The sequence below is a fragment of the Blennius ocellaris genome, assembly GCF_963422515.1.
Source record: "Blennius ocellaris genome assembly, chromosome: 15".
NCBI lineage: Eukaryota > Metazoa > Chordata > Actinopteri > Blenniiformes > Blenniidae > Blennius > Blennius ocellaris.
The window spans coordinates 3,442,520-3,459,451 of NC_137664.1; the positions used below are offsets into that span (position 1 = coordinate 3,442,520).

Here is a 16,932-nt window from a genome sequence, read left to right on the forward strand (position 1 = left end):
CAAACATTCTTTTCCTCCATGGCGGGTTTTTTTTCTCCCCACAACCAGAACTTCCAACTGCCTTTTTTTTTTTTTTAACTATATGTTTAGTTTTCTCCCCCCCAAAGGAACATAGTGTGCGTCAAACCATGAGCATACATCATTCTAGGGAAACAGACATAAAAGGTCAAATATAAACAAAATGTTTCAGTCCAGATCTGCCCAGCGGGACTGAGATAAACAAGATGCTCGCACATGTCGTCACTTATCAATTTCTGCTGAAATATATCTATGAAATGTGAATTTGAACAAGATATTTAATTTTTTTTTTTTTTTAAAGCTGTGGAAAGCTGAACACTGGAAATTCAGGCTTCAACTATAGACACCTTGTAGCAAAAAAAGAAAAAAACTTCAAAGATACAGTATGTACGATTGAAGTAATGCCACTTTGATGCACTGGGTGGCAGTGGTGAGTCATTTTCAATTTTCTGTTTTTTTTTTTATTTCACTGCACCATCTTGAGGTCAAACGTGGCATCACAAAATTGAATTGGTTGAGGCGAGCTCGTTAGATCCACCCATATGATGATTATTTCCAATAATAATGTAACATACTGTAGCTTTAAGGCTTTTGCAGCAAGAACACACAAAAGTTTTAAAATCTGGGCTTAACAGACTCACCGTGACAAAAAGAGAGAGACCAATTTACCTCAAAGTGTTGCTTTGGTTTTCCTATCGCCATCATTGGAAATGGCCCAGGTATCTGGTTTCAACAATGGTTTTGAAAACATAAGCACCCATTTATCTTCACAATTAGGAATATTCAAATATGCTCCTGTAGTCCCCCAATGACTGGGATATTATTGTGAATTAACACTGACACTAAACTTTGAGGAATTACAACTTTATAACAGCAAAAAAAATAAGTGCGAATAATCATGAATCCTTTCAAATTTCCACTTTCACTAAACATATATATAAAACAAAAAAAACCCAAAACAAACAGTACTGAAAATGATAAGGCAGCCAAAACCGACACCACTCAAAACTTTTAAGACTGTGAGACAGAAAACGGGAGTGAGATGCATTACACTTACAAATAAGACAAATATAAGACTTACTGGGCAAGTGTAATGTAAGTTTGTCTTAAAATATAAATCTGAGACGACACACACACACACACACACACACACACACACACACACACACACACACACACACACACACACACACACACACACACACACACACACACACACACACACACACACACACACACACACACACACAGTCTCCGTATATCAGCCTGTACCGCCTATAATCGCAGGTGAACCTTACTTTAAGGTCAAAACTCTTGGGAATGTGTGGCCATTCAAAACATAGAACGTGTCAAAAAATTGACCATCTCTGGGATGTATTCGCCTGCCGTCAGACGCCGCCCATGCACTGCATGTAATTGCTACTTACTCGCGTTCGAACCGAGCCCAGAGGACTGCACACATGTGATGGATTGGCATTTATGAAGTGAATTTGTAGGCAAGAGGCATTTCACACAGTAATTATATCCAAATGCTAGATAATTAAATCTAATAACAAAAAAAGAAAAAGGAAATGTAACAAGAAAAAAAAAAAAAAAGGCAAAATCAACTTGTCATTTTAATACGCGACGCTGAGAATGATATATTTCTAGGTTTTGACTCTCATGGCAAAAACACAAACTCTTAAATGGTAAAAGCAGTCTATATTTATCTGAGGGGAAAACAATCAAGTATCAGAAGAATTGTGATTGAATGAAACAAAACTGTGATATTGATTTAAAAACCTAGAAGGTAAAAAAAAAAATACATATCCAGCAATAGATCTTAATGCAAGAAAGAAAAATTCAATTTCTGTTAGAACCAACACTCCATCCACTTTAACGCACTGATAAATATATTCATGTTTTTATATATAAAAATGTTGGGGACAGACAAATTCAATTTGTACAAAGACAAACCATGACTATTTGTTGTTGTTTTTTTTTTTTTTTACAACTCAAAATTACAAAAAAAAAAAAAAAAAAAAAATCCTAACAAAAATCTGATGACGCATTCTTTTGTCCCTGACCGGCGACAGAAATACCGGGGTACACTGCACTTTCCTGTGACCGGGTGTGAACAAACCCTCATTTACAGGCAGTTGCAGTGGCTCCGAAACGTCTGCACCCCTTCTCTGATCCCCAACTGAGAGAAGAAACGAGAGCAGCAGGAATTACAAGAAACTTGTGCAAAAATAAAAGAAAAAAAAAAGAAAAGAAAAAAAAGTGCCTTCTGTGTCCTACAACTGCCACCCGGGTCCGTCGCCGGACCCCAGAAACGTGTGGCTTCCTTCTCTGCAGGCCCAAAAAAAAACCAAAAGAAAAAAACAAAGCAAAACACGATCTCGTTCTCTGCACTGTAAAAAAGCGACGGTACAGCAGTTTCAGTGTAATCACTTTGCGTTTATATTGTATAATGTGGGATGTGGACATTTGTTATAAGATTGATCAGGAAAGTAAACAAAAGAAAAAAAAAAAAAGAAAAAAGAGGAACCTCCTTTATGCTGTTCTGTTCTAGCTGATTAAGTAGCTTGCCATTCGTCTTTCCCAGTTAGCCCCGCCCCCCTTTTTTACCTCACCACTCGGCTCGGGACACGTCCTCCTTCAGCTTCCCGGAACGCCACCAACCTGCATCAGTGCCATGGAACAATCGCTCCGTCCTCAGCCCGGGACGAACTGAGCCATGAATCGGTTTTGCATGCTTATTGCTATAAAGACACTCGGAGAGGAAAATTAAAAAGGCTAGCGATTGTTTTGCAAGCTATCGTGCAAGTAGTTTAATAAGATTCGCGCACATCTCAAAGAATTCGATGGTGTGGCTTCCCGGCCGGGGGACGGGCGCCACGTCCGCCCCTCCCGTCGAGTCGATGGACGAGGTCAACGACGACGCCAGGGAGCCCTCCGCCGCCTTGGCGGGGTGCGGCGCGCCGGGAGGGGCGGGGATATCTGCCCCTTCTACATCGTTCTTAATAGTGGTGCGGTAGTTGCCCACCGACCCGGAGCGCAGAGGGGTCGCAGTTCCAGATTTTGTCTCCATCATGTCATCTGAAAACGCAGGACAGAAGTTTCTCGGTCGGTCACACGGCATGACTTGGGCGTTTCGGCGGGTTTGAACATCAGTCTTATTAGAATACTTGTGTATATTAAAAGCACATCGTTTTGTCGTACTCAACAAAGGCATAGACATCATTGAAATCTCACAATATAGGTATTCTTTCGCTTGTCATTGCCACACCACTGCCCAGAAGACTAGCTCGTATAATTGTAGTGATCTATCTTTATACCGGCTATAAAAGTCTGGGGAATATAAAACGACCCTTTTGCAAAACGTCAAGTGGAAAATTCAATTTGCATATTTAATGAATTTGAGCTGAAGAGGTAAGATCTATGTCCTCCCCCCCTGCTGCTGTATTTGTGATAAAATGTTTGATATGTCAGAGGATATTAGAGAAGCCAAAAATAGTTCAAGCCATTCCCATTGACTTTAAGGTATTGATACATTTAGTGCAAATGTGACAACAGAAGAGGAGTTGACCTCTTTGTTGATGAGGTGTTACAACAATCTTAAAGTTGAACCCACAAGAGGAACTCCATCATCAGTGTTCCATTTCAATGTGGAAATAAGTGACAAGCCTTTCCGCTTCAGATCGACGCGAGCTGACTCGGCTCGGGCACCGGAGTCGCATTTTAACCTCGCAGCTTTTGTGCAGCGGGCCTGCACACAACATCAATGGCCCGGAACAACACCCTTATCTCGCGTTTCCCCTTTGAGGTACCGCGAAAGCACCTACGCAGACTTCCTAAGCTCTGAGTCAATCATTTATGAAGGCGACACAGAGGCAGCACACAGCGGGACGGAATCCTGACAAACAAAACAAGAGTCCAGACTTTCCACACTGTGAGCCGGTTATGAACTTTAGAAGACTGCGTGTCAGCGGCGTGATCCTCGACAGGATATGTGACCACAATGGAAATGGGGAGGGCACACGGATCAAAACTCTTGAAAGTGAAAGAGGAGGAGGACGTCGATGGCAACGCGAGTATCTTCCGTTCTCCGATTGGGACCGATAAGGCCCGACCGACATGAACCATTGTTCAAACTCACCGTCTATGCTACGGAAGTCGAGGAGGTAGGTTCTACTGTCCACTTGGTAGAGTTGAAGGCTCATCTTGGTTTGCATCCCGGTGACCGGATTCTTCCTTCTCACGCGTAGATAATATGGATTGACGACCTTTGGGAGAATGGAAGCTGCGTGAGGCCACGTCTTCCGACAGGTTTAACAAATCCAAGGGGGGGCTCTTTCCTTCCTTACCTTCCACTCGTAATCCAGCTGCTTCATGGCGCGGCACACTTCCGACATGATGTCGTTGGGCCGACTCTGACTGCGGATGCCCAGGTGCCACTTGGCCCGCCTCACACCCTGGTGCTTGGACTTCTGGGGGTTCAGTTCGTCCAGCGTGTGGCGGGGCCTGGGAGAGGTCTCCGCCACCAGGAAGGGCACCCGCTCGGGGTGGGGCTTGATGGCCACGGCGCCGCCAGACGTGGTCAGGTGCTGGTCGTCCAGGAACGAGTCGGGCGGGCTGGACGCCAGGTAGAAGTCCTTGGCTTCGCTCATGATGCGACGATTGTCAATAATGAGGTGGTAGGCCACGGCCAGCGGGTCCTGATGATTGCGGCTGTATATGCAGGCCAGGACCTCCTCCTCCGGGCACTCGAACTTGTCGCACACCTCCTTCAGGGCCTCGTCGTCGATCATGTTGTTGCTGTACGAAGGGTCCTCGGGGAACAAGTACTTGGGGAGGTCTTGTTTGAACCACTCGTCCTCTCTGCGGGGAGGAAAATCATTTTGCAAGTCAAACAAACAAGAGGCCATGAAAGCAACGCCACCGACGGGACGGGCCGCACACAAGAGAGGCCTCGAGAGATAAAGAAGCGCCGGGCGGTTTCAGCAATTTTGTCAATAGTGTCCTCGGGCTTACCGGATCTCTTTGATCGTGGCTCTTTTCATCGGGTCCACCTGCAGCATGTGCTTGAGGAGGCTTATTACCGAAGGGTTCAGATACTGAGGGGTGAAAAATATCCCGTCGCAGATCTTCTTGAAAAGCGTTGGCACGTGGTCGTCGTCGAAAGGGAGCGTCCCGCACAACAAGGCATAGAGAATGACCCCACTACTCCAGATATCCACCTCTGGACCGGCGTATAACCTGAAGATGCAAGATTAGATCACTAACAATTCATAGTTGGTTGAAGGTCTGAATAAATTGCGGCTCATAATTAAAAAAAAAAAAAAGATAGAGAGAGAGATTACCTTCCCGAAATGACCTCAGGAGCAGCATAGTTTGGTGAACCGCAACTTGTTCTCAGGAACTCTCCATCGGACATCATGTTCGACAAACCTGAAGAAGGTTTCACGTAGTTACAGAGCACGTGTGTGGATTTCAATACCAACTGAACCACAGGGGCCAGTGAGATTCACCATGACAAGATTAGGAAAGAAAGTCCATTGAGTTTGTAAAACTACACTGAAGTGTTGATTTCACCATTTTTGGGGCAGCTGAGCCTCACAGTAAGGACAAAATGTCTTTTTGGAGTCACAGATGCAAAAAACACAAATCCACAACAAAATGCAAATACAACCACCAAGGATTCAGTCATTTGGAATTAAAAAAGAAAAAACATGCTTGGGTGGACCAGTAAAATAGCCACTATGGTAAAGATCTTTATGTTTGAACACTAACCGTTCAATAGGGCGAGTTTCTTTGTCGGGAATATATTTTTACGGTATCAACGCATCTCCTTTGTCTTTCTCTGAAAATTAACCAGTGACGTCTGGCTGCTATGCACGCTTTACACGCCGCTGAGAGCAACGAGTTCAGTGTCTTTCCCGAGGACACGCCGACACACGGACAGGTCACGATGAGATCAAACCATCAACCTTGTGATGACTCACTCGACCAGCTGAGCCCTGAACCAACACAACACAACCTTATTCCATGACAGTAATCTGCTCTGTACAGGGCGAGATGAAGGGAGACAATCCCAAAAACTGGGACTGCACGATACTAGTTCAATGTGATTTGCAACAGTGTCGTTGACCATAAGCAAATTGCAAATGTTGATATTATGACACATCCACCATAGGCCACTGCTTTTGGGAAACACTGTATAACCAATAAAAACTCACCAAAGTCTGCAATCTTGGCATTCATGTGTGCGTCAAGCAGCACATTTTCCGGCTTGAGGTCTCGGTGTACCACCATGTGCCTGTGGCAATAGTCTACTGCTGAAATAATCTGCTGGAACAGTCGCCGGCTCTCCTTTTCATCCAGCTGTCAAAGGCAGAAATTACCCATTAGGTGTGATCTTCTCTGTGACTCAGCCAGTTAGCACATCCGCCGCTGACGGAGCAGCGCTTCGTGTTCCCATTCCGATATCTTTTCCAGCCACGGACGAGCAACGCGGTTCACAGAGTTTAAAGATTAGCGGATCTCCACAACGGGTTGGAAATGAATTCATGTACATCTGTGGGGCTGGAAGCAACGAGAGAGAAAGTGTGGGTGATAGGCATGCGTGTTTACCTTTCCATTTTTGCAGATGTAGTCAAAGAGCTCTCCTCCTGAGACATACTCCATCACCATGAAGATATCAGTAGGGGTGCTAATAACCTGATACCTACAGGGAACATGGAGAAAACGTGAAGTTATCGACAGTTATCATGGATTACACAACTCAAAGTTAGTCTTAAACGATGCCATTATTGCTCGTTGTATTCCTTAAATAAATCCTGTGCATTTTGAACTGAACAAATCAATGCCAATCTAAACCGAGGAAAGGATTAGGATTATATTATGGCTTTTTTTTTTATTTTTTTTATTGTGAGCAATGAGGTTATATTTGTAACATTTAAGCTGTGAATGTCTCACATGAACTTAACGTGACCCGTAGTGATAAAGAACCTGCAAATATGCTACAAATATGCGACAAACATCGACACACATCCACCACAGTCTAACATAACAATCCTGCCTTTCATTACACAATTTAAACAATGCCCTTCCTGTCCCTTAATCTACACGAGTGTCCATATTTGAATGAACATTATCCTATTAAAAAACCCCGATCAAAGTGATGTCACTTTATGAAAGCAGGGTAGAGTCTAACCTACATACAACCCTTTGCAGGGATTGTGCATCCGTGTGTCCGCAACAAGCAACTGTTGTCTACCATGTAGCAGCAGAAGATATGCAAATGGAAACATGAAAATCTTTGTCTTTCCTTCAGCTCGTGCAAATCTACTTTTGCCCTCTGTGGGTAAAGTTGAAAATGAACTCAATCGTCGAAGGTCAGAGTCACCGCGGGCATTACATTTGCATTGCTATGCTTGCACTGAGCCACATTTGCCCGGAGGTAATCATAATCAACATTGAGTAACAAAACGTATCTGCATGCAGAAGTAACACTGTTCTCTGTGCAAACTCGGAATAAGCACAGGAGCAACAAAATTGCCGTCAGTCTCGCATTCAAAGCAACATTTATGGGCTGTCAAAGATACAGGTCCCATCGAGACTGGATTTCCCAAATGCAGATAGCTAGATCAACGTATACAGCGAAAAATTAATTACAAAAAAAAGCTATATAAGCAATTGAAATAGAATTAGCATGAACAAAGTTATTACCTGCTGATGAGAACTAGTGTTGTACAACAAAATTGCCAAAATTAAGCCACAAATTACAGTCAAGTACATTTTTTTCTTCTAATTTACGAGCCACATTCTTACATTAAATGCTGTTGAAAAACTTTGGAAGTTTTTCCACTGTTGTGGCGTCAAGTAAAACTTTTGAGAAAAGTCTGCTTTTGCAAAACATTTCAGAATTAGTAACACATTTTACTACAATCCCAACGTAAAGCCAATTCTAATTATACCTTCTGGTGCAAAATTCAGTGCCCCCCCCCCCTCCACCTTAAGGGTCAAGGTTGCGACAGCTGTCTTGTCCGAACAATAAAGCAGTATTCTGCCACATTTCTCCGTCTGTTATTATTCAGACTCGACACGCAACGTGTTGTACTTTGCCCCTGTGGTTTGTTTTCCCCGACAAAGATTGGATCTCTCCGTCTCTCCCCTACACACACACAGACACACAGTTTACATTCTTGGGCATGCATGACATGGAGCTGGTATTTCAAACAATTTGCCCCCCCCCCCCCCCCCATCCCCCGGTCACTTTAATGACCCCATAGCTGCACTGTCGGCCTTGTGGACATTTGCACACCAGACAGGAAGTACAGCCACCCCCCCAGTTTTCGGACAATATTTTTAGATTGCGGCTTCTCGCTGCAGTAACGTGTCACAATAGCATGTTTGGGTTACTTTGTGAAGGGTTCACCTCAGCCCGAGGGTGGCCGTTAAATACTGAGCTGACCTGACTACTGTCAGGGCTGACAGCAAAGTTAAACAACCATTTACTCAAAGCTTGTTCGACGCCTTCAGATGTTATTGATGCTTGGAGAAGCAACTTCTTCTCTCCTTTAAAAAAAAAAAACCAGAGAACTCATATTTAGAAACTGCCAGAGTTCTAAACACAGAGATGAAAAGCTATAGGAGAGAACAAAAGAAAACAGGCCCGGCTGACAGCGGAACACACGGGGTCAGACAGATATTGTCCTACATGGATGTAGTTTAAAACACGTTTTTTAGAGCCTGGAAATAGCTGGGTGGGAGGCATTAAAGTGGCGGCGGGGGGGATTAGGGAACAGCGAGCAGGGTGTAATCTACGACTTACAGTTTAATTATGTGAGGGTGCCTGAAAAGCTTCAGGTTTTGGATCTCCCGGCGAATCTTTCCCACCACGTCCAAGCTGCGGATCTTCTGCCTGTTTAGGATCTTCACCGCCACTTGGTGCTTGGTAAGCTCATGTTGGCCCACTGCGGGATAAACAGGATGAGAGTGCATGAGTAATGCCGACTGCAAATCAAGGACGTATAAACAGTGACAAACGACACAGTCGAAGAAGCAAATGTGAAGAGAAAGGCGCAAGAACCATTATCACAATGAATACAAAATTTGATTTAATGAGTAATGACGTTTAACAAATTATGCAAGGAAAAAAACAAAACAAACAAACATCCAGTGGGAATAAAGTTTATGGAAAAGTCATCAACTTGATACCATCGTCCAAAATTCAGTCTGTGTTGCTGTTTACTCTGAATCCGCAGTCCTTGAAAACAGTCGTTTGGTGATAGGGAGACAGTCTAAAAGAGACTAAATTACAACTATTTGCAAAGACCTGTTACATACTTAAGGTGACCTACAGATAGTGGGCCCAAAATAACAAAGTTACGGACAACATCACCAAAACAAAAAAGCTGGGAAAAAAAAAATACAAAATGTTCTGCCAAGATGAGAGGAACTCAAAAGTCGAACATTAACTAACTTGACTACGTTTGTCATTTTGTGCATTCCCTTGTTCAAACAGTCAAAAGACCATGATTGATAGACAAAGAATTGACAGCAGGCCACTCGTAACTCAAAGAAATAGCCATTAATTCATATTAAGGTTGCTTAAAAAAAAAAAAAAGGCCCATTAATGATTGAACTAAAAGATTGTTCAGAACAATGCTGTGCAAACGTTTTAGGAGAGGGTGACAGAAGAAGGTTCCAAAACAGAAGTTAATAGTTAATTCGTACTACAATCCTAAGTGACTCATATTTATAGCGTTAGATCAGAGATGCCAAACATGAGGCCTGTGGGCCAAACCCGGCCTGGGAAATGACAAAGCACCTCGTACAAATTTCATGGAAAACTGATTTGAAAAAAAATTATAATAATAATAATCTAATCTCTTAAGAGTAATGGGCACAAAACTGAGACCTGACCAAAGATATCAGTGATGCTGCCATGAAAGTGAGCACTGGGCTGAAAGTAGCAATTGTTAGGTTTTGCAAAGAATATAGACATCTTCATCACGTATACTCTGTATACATGTATACCAGGAAAGCAATATACATTCAAATGTTATGTCACTATTCTACCTTAGATATTACATACCGACAGTAGCTTATGATTCTGATCATTGGATGACTGAACATGGAAAAATTATGATGTTTTTAAGTTGCAATTGTATGTTCAGATAGCAGTGCTTGTCTCAGACATGCATGAAAGTTTAAATCCAAAAAAAACCCTCTTAGTAATACCATGAATCATGACAATTTTCTTTTAAGGAGTAGGAAAACAGTTGCAAGGGACGATAACACAGCCGTCATCTATGTCATGAGAATATGACTGCACAGCAATACTGAACAGCGTGGATAAAGTATGCAAACTTAAGGTGAAATGTAAAAGTAAAAATAGCAAATGTCAGTAAACAGCTGCTTCTGATTTGCTTTTTTTTGTCCCTAATGAAGCCAATAACCACTCAACCACTGGCCCAGTCCTCTCCCTCTCTACATCAACAAAAATACTGGAGCCCAGCAGTGACTCACAGGGAAATGGACTGACTGTAAACAGAGCTAGTGGTTGTTGGGCTTTTTTTTTTTTTTTTAAAGACTGAGTGCTTCATTTTTATGCATTGGGACTTCATTGGTCGTTTCTAAGAGGCGAGGTATAACGCAAGGTGAACCGGGGGAGGAAATGTAGTAGTTTTATAGCAGGAAACAACTAAATATGTCAGCCGACTGCGTGTTAATACATGCCAGGATGTGTGTTGACACAGGTTAGCGATCGCACCGCCCTCTGGACTGACAACACAGGGCGTAGATTGGTGTCCGACTCCCTCCTCGCAACACGTCCAAAAGCAAGTAATGGTTCCAACGGGAACGCAAATACGCAAATAGAGCGGATCCAATGTTGTGCCATGGTGCAGAACTTTCAAATATCACTCAAAAAATAGTGGTAAAGCTGTGTGTGTGTGGGGGGGGGGGCTCGTTAATATGTACACCAGTCAAGACGGTTTACTTCCCGGTGTCCGTCTTGACGAAAGACTTGTGGCTCACGCGCTAAGCTAACGACGCTAACTGTAATATTTCCACACCACGAGACAACGTCACATACATTTGAGCGGCGTCGATGCCACACGCGACGCGATTTAAAATGCCACGGACGAGTTTGCGGGCGACGGCGGGACAACAAGTGTGCCGCCTTTGCAGCCGCTGTGACGGGGTTAGCCTGGACGCTAAGTTAGCATGCTAGGCTAACGCAGCACCCTCCGCCGTTCATTCGGATGCGCGAGCGGCTCGCGACAGTCCAACCTCACGCACCTTTCACCTTCCCGAACGTTCCCACACCGAGCGTGTCCCCCAGGATGTAATGTCCGATCTTCACTCTTCCTTCATGCTTCGGCTTTTCCGTCGCCATCTTCCCGCAGTGGCCTTGCTGCGGGGCGAGCTAGCTGCGGGCAGGAGATGGAGCGGACTCCGCTGCGTGCGCGTCTCTCCACTCCGGCTTCTCACGGAGGGTGGGAGGCGGCCCGGCTCCGGGGCGAGGGAGGGAGGGGGGCGGAGCACCGGCTCCGGTACGATTCGTCAGAGGGGGTGGTGACGTGACATGGTGCCTTCAGAGCCCCCGGGAAATCACAAAACTACATTGTCATCGACTCACTGATAAACAATCAAACTTTATTGATTCTTATGGGAAATCCATTTTTCTGCATTCGCTTTATTTCTGGGTTGTGGTGGTGCAGCAACACTTCTCATTGATGTGTCTATAATAATCTTTTCATTTTTTATATACGTGATCTCTGTGTACACCCTCCCAATTATTCAGAGAAAGTGAAAAACGGATAAAAGGATTAATAGAATAAAAACTTTTTTTTAAAGCAGTAGTTCCATATAATTTCACAGATGCATGTTTTTAGATTACAGAAAGAAAAAAAATTGAGAGAAAAAGTAATCCTTGTATGCATATGGGGGAACATGCAAACCCCACACAGAAAGGCTTACGTCACATAGCCACAAGTAATGAAAAACAAAAAGGAAATAATGAAATAACAAAAATGAAATATGTATATGCATCTTGCATGTAACCACACACTAATATCCACTTATTTTAGGGTCACCACTTAACCTCACATGCATGCTTTTGGATCGTGGGAAGAAACTGCAGGACGTTGAGAAAAACAAAAAACTGACTTTGACATACTTTGTCACATACTCTAGATTGGATAAAGTCATTTGGATGGATGTATGGATCACAATATTTTAGTTTCACTGTATGAGAAAAACTGAATGTTTGCCTTGTAGTTTTATTTGAAAAATACACGTACGCATAGTCCCCCCCCCCCCCCCTCCCATACTTACATAGCAAACATGCCCAATGCCTCATGTTTTGAATTTATTTCTAAAATAGTTTCCATCCAGAGGTCAATATGGGGTCATTTCATTTCTATAATCACTGAAAAATAAAGCTGGACATCGCTTTATACAGGCATGTTGCGATACAGACATAATGGGAACTGTGGTTCAGCCTTAACTGAACCCGAAATGTCTCCATATATGGAACTTGGTTTTTTTTTTACAGTCATGCATTCTTCTGTTAAATCTGCCATGAATACTGTGTTGAAAATGTGAAAACAGGCTGGAGAGAGAAGAAAAGTATCTGACATATCTCAGGCATTGAATTTCCTCTGTTCACACTATATGGTGAATTGTTTTGGGGTTTTTTTTCCTTTTGAAAAGCCACTTTAAATAATCAAATGCAGAATTTGCAGTCATTGTTGACGAAATGACACTAAAATGTGCATTCTGACAGGCATGTGTGGGTCGTAATGCTGCGTTACACTTGCGAGAATGCAAACATTATCGGTTCTTTGGTTTTTTTTGTTGTCCCCCCCCGAAGACCATGCAAGCAGTTTGAGAAGAGCTGCAGCTCTTTATCAACAAGGAACCAGCCGACACTGCGGAAACACAACTGCTGCTGCTGATTCATAATGCATGCTGTTCAAACTCCCCGCGTGCTCATAGCAAAAAGAAAAAGGTGAACATTTTGGAAATGAGTCAGGGCCTCCATCGTTTTCGGCGATTAAATACTTTATGGGTTTCCCAGTGTGGAGTTGAGGGGCGCATTCAAAGTAGCATGAATGGACTCACAAACAAACAAACAAAACAAAAAAAAACAAACAAGCAAAAGTAATCTTCTCAAAAAGCCATGGCCACTTTATAAACACTTTCAATTGTATGATGAATAGCAGCTGTACGGAAGCGTAATGCATTCACATGAAAAAAAGAGACAATTTTTCTGAATTAATGACATAATTATCTCATAATTATGAGAAAAATTTATTATTAAATATGTTTATGTTATGAGATAACAGTTTTCTTAAAAAAATAAAAATCGGATCTGTTTTTATGAATTGATGAGATGATTATCTAATAATTCTGAGATAATTATGTCATTAATTTGTGGAAAAAAAGAGTTGATTGTTATTTTTTTCATGCATATACGCTTCCATGCAGCTGTCCCTTTAGATTTATTGGTAGAAAGTCTGTACATTTGTGGTGGTCTAGTGGTTTGCTCTGTCGCCTCACGCTAAGAGGATCCCTGGTTTGAGTCTGGTAGAAGTGCTCTTCTCTTTCCACGACTTGAACGTTACACCCTTCATACATGATGCAAAATAAGTGCATGTGATTCACATGTAGAAGTGTAATCTCATGTTTTCAATTAAAAATAATCAAATCAGTGCTATTTAGAAATATCTATATATAAACAAATATATTGACATGATGAATCCAATCCATATGAAATAAAGTGCAAACATACACATAAACCTTTAGGTATTTTGAAATCTAAGACGGTCGCTTCAAGTTACTTATAATTCACAATTTCCATTTCTGGACACAAAAAGGTCTAATAGGTTTAATAGAGTGATGTTTATACACTTTTTTGATCGCTCATCGGATATATTTGCTTTGAAGCTTTTATAATTCTGTACATTTATCTATATTTGTACAACAGATTTAGCTACACGCTTGTTGTCTCATTGAAGATAATAATGATAATAACAATTGAGGTGGAGTCTCATGGTTGTTTCTTGACCCGTCCACAAAAATTAGCTGAATTTTAAGCTGCACCCGCTACTGTACTCATCGACCCGCAGGACTGAGAGGACGCATGCTCTGAATTACAATTAACCTGCTCCTGGAAAAGGAGGAACTGCACAGTGGAAGTCATGAATGACCAGTGCTGAGCGCCCATGAGCAAAGTCCTGGGCATTGACTTGCAATATGTCTTTTTAAAAGGCCGAGTTATCAATACATTTCGCTCTTGTAGGTATAAAACATAAGCAAATCTACCAAATTGAGCACCCAGGGGATTCTCTCAGGCGGTCAGCGAGCGATTATGAGACAATGTGTGACTTGGTGAACAGTTTCCATGACTCCCTGAGAAGTCTGGCAGGAATTAACCAAATGTCCTTGGCAGTGACACTTGGTGTATGTTTTGTGTGAATGTTTTTTTGTTTGTTTTTTTTCCTATGTACGTGTTCCAAAATGTATAGGATAATGTTTAATGTAAAAGATTTCTCTTTATATCTTCAACTCAAAAATCCTGTATAAGTTAAAAAAAAGGTGGAATGGACTAATGAAAGGCCCGTTTTTTTACTAAATGTTCTTAAAGTTCTTCTTCTATATTGATTTATAGGTTTGAAAGTTGCACTTTTGCATGTTTGTGGGCTGTGGGAGGAAATTATAGTACCTGGAGAACACGCAGGCTCCACACAGAAAGGCCTTCAAGCGCAACTTCAACCGAGGAAAGTCTCGACATGACGCAAGATTCATACAAGGACTTAAAAATATGTCTTCATGTGATTAAAAAAAAAAATTTGCACAGTCAGTCCACAGTAATATGTCTTTCACACATTATTATTTGGAAAAGAAATCAAAAAGTCAAACACAATTGTAAATAAAATTGTGACAAAAGAAAAAAAAAATTAACAGCTGCTTACTAACTTGAGCTCAAGCCAAATTCTTATGCACAGAATTAAAAAAAGTTGACAAAATCGAAACAATCCGTTCTGATCACAAACTCTCAGACGGATGAGGTGACGACGTTTCTCCAGCGAACGACTGACACCTCGTGGTTGAAAGCGAGTACTGCAGCTACAATGTAACCGCGGTTCCTCGTGTCTCCTGCTGAGAATTTAAATGAGAAGACTTGCTTTGTTTTTTGGTGTGAATGAGTTTTCCTCTAGATTATCTTTCTTTTCTCTTCTGTTTTAACTCACGCATTCATCGTATGAACTGCTTTGTCTAACTGGTCGTTTGGTTAAAATCAGTGCAGCACCCTAATGATATTGTTAGATTACTTACTCCATATTGTTTTACTCACAGAATCAACAAACTAGTTTTTATGTACTTACGGATAACACACGTTCCTGCATCATCTGGTTGGACTAAATGAGTCAGAGACCAGTTTTATCTGTGAGTGTAAAACAAATAGTGCCATAATAACTTTTAAATGTAAACTTTGAATGTTTTTTTTTTCCTTTGTTGTTGTGCAGAGTATAAGCAAATACATTGTTTATTAATTACTACCAAAAGATTACTTGAATCTCAACATAAAGTCAATTTATTGATACATTCTGGTGCAAAATACTACGACATAGCCAAAATAAGCGTATTTCTTTTTCTTCTTCTTTTTGAAGTCCAGCAGGTGGCAGTATCGCCAAGAGAGAGAGAGAGAGAGAGAGAGAGAGAGAGAGAGAGAGAGAGAGAGAGAGAGAGAGAGAGAGAGAGAGAGAGAGAGAGAGAGAGAGAGATACACTTGTGTGGCATTTTTCCTCCCACTGAGGCAAAATATTATTTACTTTCAGTGCAGGATGATATAACTTTCAATTTGCTGTCCTCCAGATAGGAATGACTTTTGATTCTTGGAAAAAGGTTTTGGGATTTTTTATTTTTTTTTGCCCCCAGGAAGTTAAAAAACATATTCAATGAGATAAATCCACTCATGGCATGAGCGGAAAGGGGGAAAGTAAAGGAACATTTAATTCCCCGGTTCTGAGATGTAAGACCTGAAACTAAAAGGAAAAACCCAACAGCAGGTGATGCATTTGACTCGGTGGACAGATAAGGTGGCAAGTAAGGAGGTATTTGTATTCAAGTATTGTATTTAAGCAGATCCATTCCTGGTTTTAACAGAGGAATTATAAAAGAGTGTCACTGAAGCTGCAAAATTTAATGAATTAACATAAGTGATAGTTGAATGTCACAACCTCCTGTTTCTATTTCACTCATATATTTTTTTGGGAAGATTTAAATGGAATTCATCATTATTAATATTTGGTTCTGACTCAAAACTGTGTCTGAACTTAATCTGTGTCAGACTAACATGAGATTGACCTTTTTCTCTCTGCTGTAGAGATAAAACTCTTGAAATAGATAATAAAAAAAATCCCCACTTGAACAAGACTCCAGGTAAAATAACCTTTAAACCCTCAATTCTAATCTGCACTGATTTATTCCTTTATACGCCTAATTTTGCAGCTCCAAACTAAATCTGCAAGATATTTTCTTGCATCGCCCAAAACAATGAATTATTTCCATTGTAAACAAAGAATGACTAACTTTCAAAATCGTAGTTTTCACTTTTTTTTTTACATAACTATCTGTACTACTACAACATTGGTCCTCCTCCATTGTGCTTACATAAGCCGGCCAGCAGTTTATTGCACGCAACAGTGGTTATCATTTTAATTACCGAAGGTGCTTAATGTAATCCTACTGGGTCCACCTGTTGCTATGCCTGCCAGAGTATTGCTTATTATTACACCCCCCATTACTCCACAGACAGATCACACGTAAACACACTTTTTTTTTTTTTTTTTTAGGAAAACATTTTTTTTTCATTTTTATTGCTCGAGTGTTGTTATGCACGCACGTGTACAT

At 41.5% G+C, this 16,932-nt stretch overlaps 1 protein-coding gene across 1 annotated transcript; it reads right to left on the minus strand.

The window, feature by feature from the left end:
- Positions 1 to 2,072: 2,072 nt before the first annotated feature.
- Positions 2,073 to 11,482, minus strand: prkaa1 (protein kinase, AMP-activated, alpha 1 catalytic subunit). Its single transcript, XM_080510143.1, has 9 exons — positions 11,311 to 11,482; positions 8,837 to 8,978; positions 6,634 to 6,727; positions 6,240 to 6,384; positions 5,364 to 5,451; positions 5,035 to 5,259; positions 4,368 to 4,881; positions 4,160 to 4,286; positions 2,073 to 3,099 (listed from the first exon to the last, which is right to left on the minus strand). Exons 1-9 carry the CDS (start codon positions 11,405 to 11,407, stop codon positions 2,816 to 2,818), a joined length of 1,716 nt encoding a protein of 571 aa, XP_080366269.1. The 5' UTR covers positions 11,408 to 11,482; the 3' UTR covers positions 2,073 to 2,815.
- Positions 11,483 to 16,932: the final 5,450 nt, after the last annotated feature.

Coding starts and splice junctions, on each gene's coding strand:
- prkaa1 (XM_080510143.1), bottom strand. CDS start 11,407: ATGGCGACGGAAAAGCCGAAGCATGAAGGAAGAGTGAAGATCGGACAT. Junction 6,728..8,836: donor CACCCTCACATAATTAAACT/GTAAGTCGTAGA, acceptor TGTTCCCTGTAG/GTATCAGGTTATTAGCACCC. Junction 3,100..4,159: donor CGACTTCCGTAGCATAGACG/GTGAGTTTGAAC, acceptor CTGCGTTTTCAG/ATGACATGATGGAGACAAAA.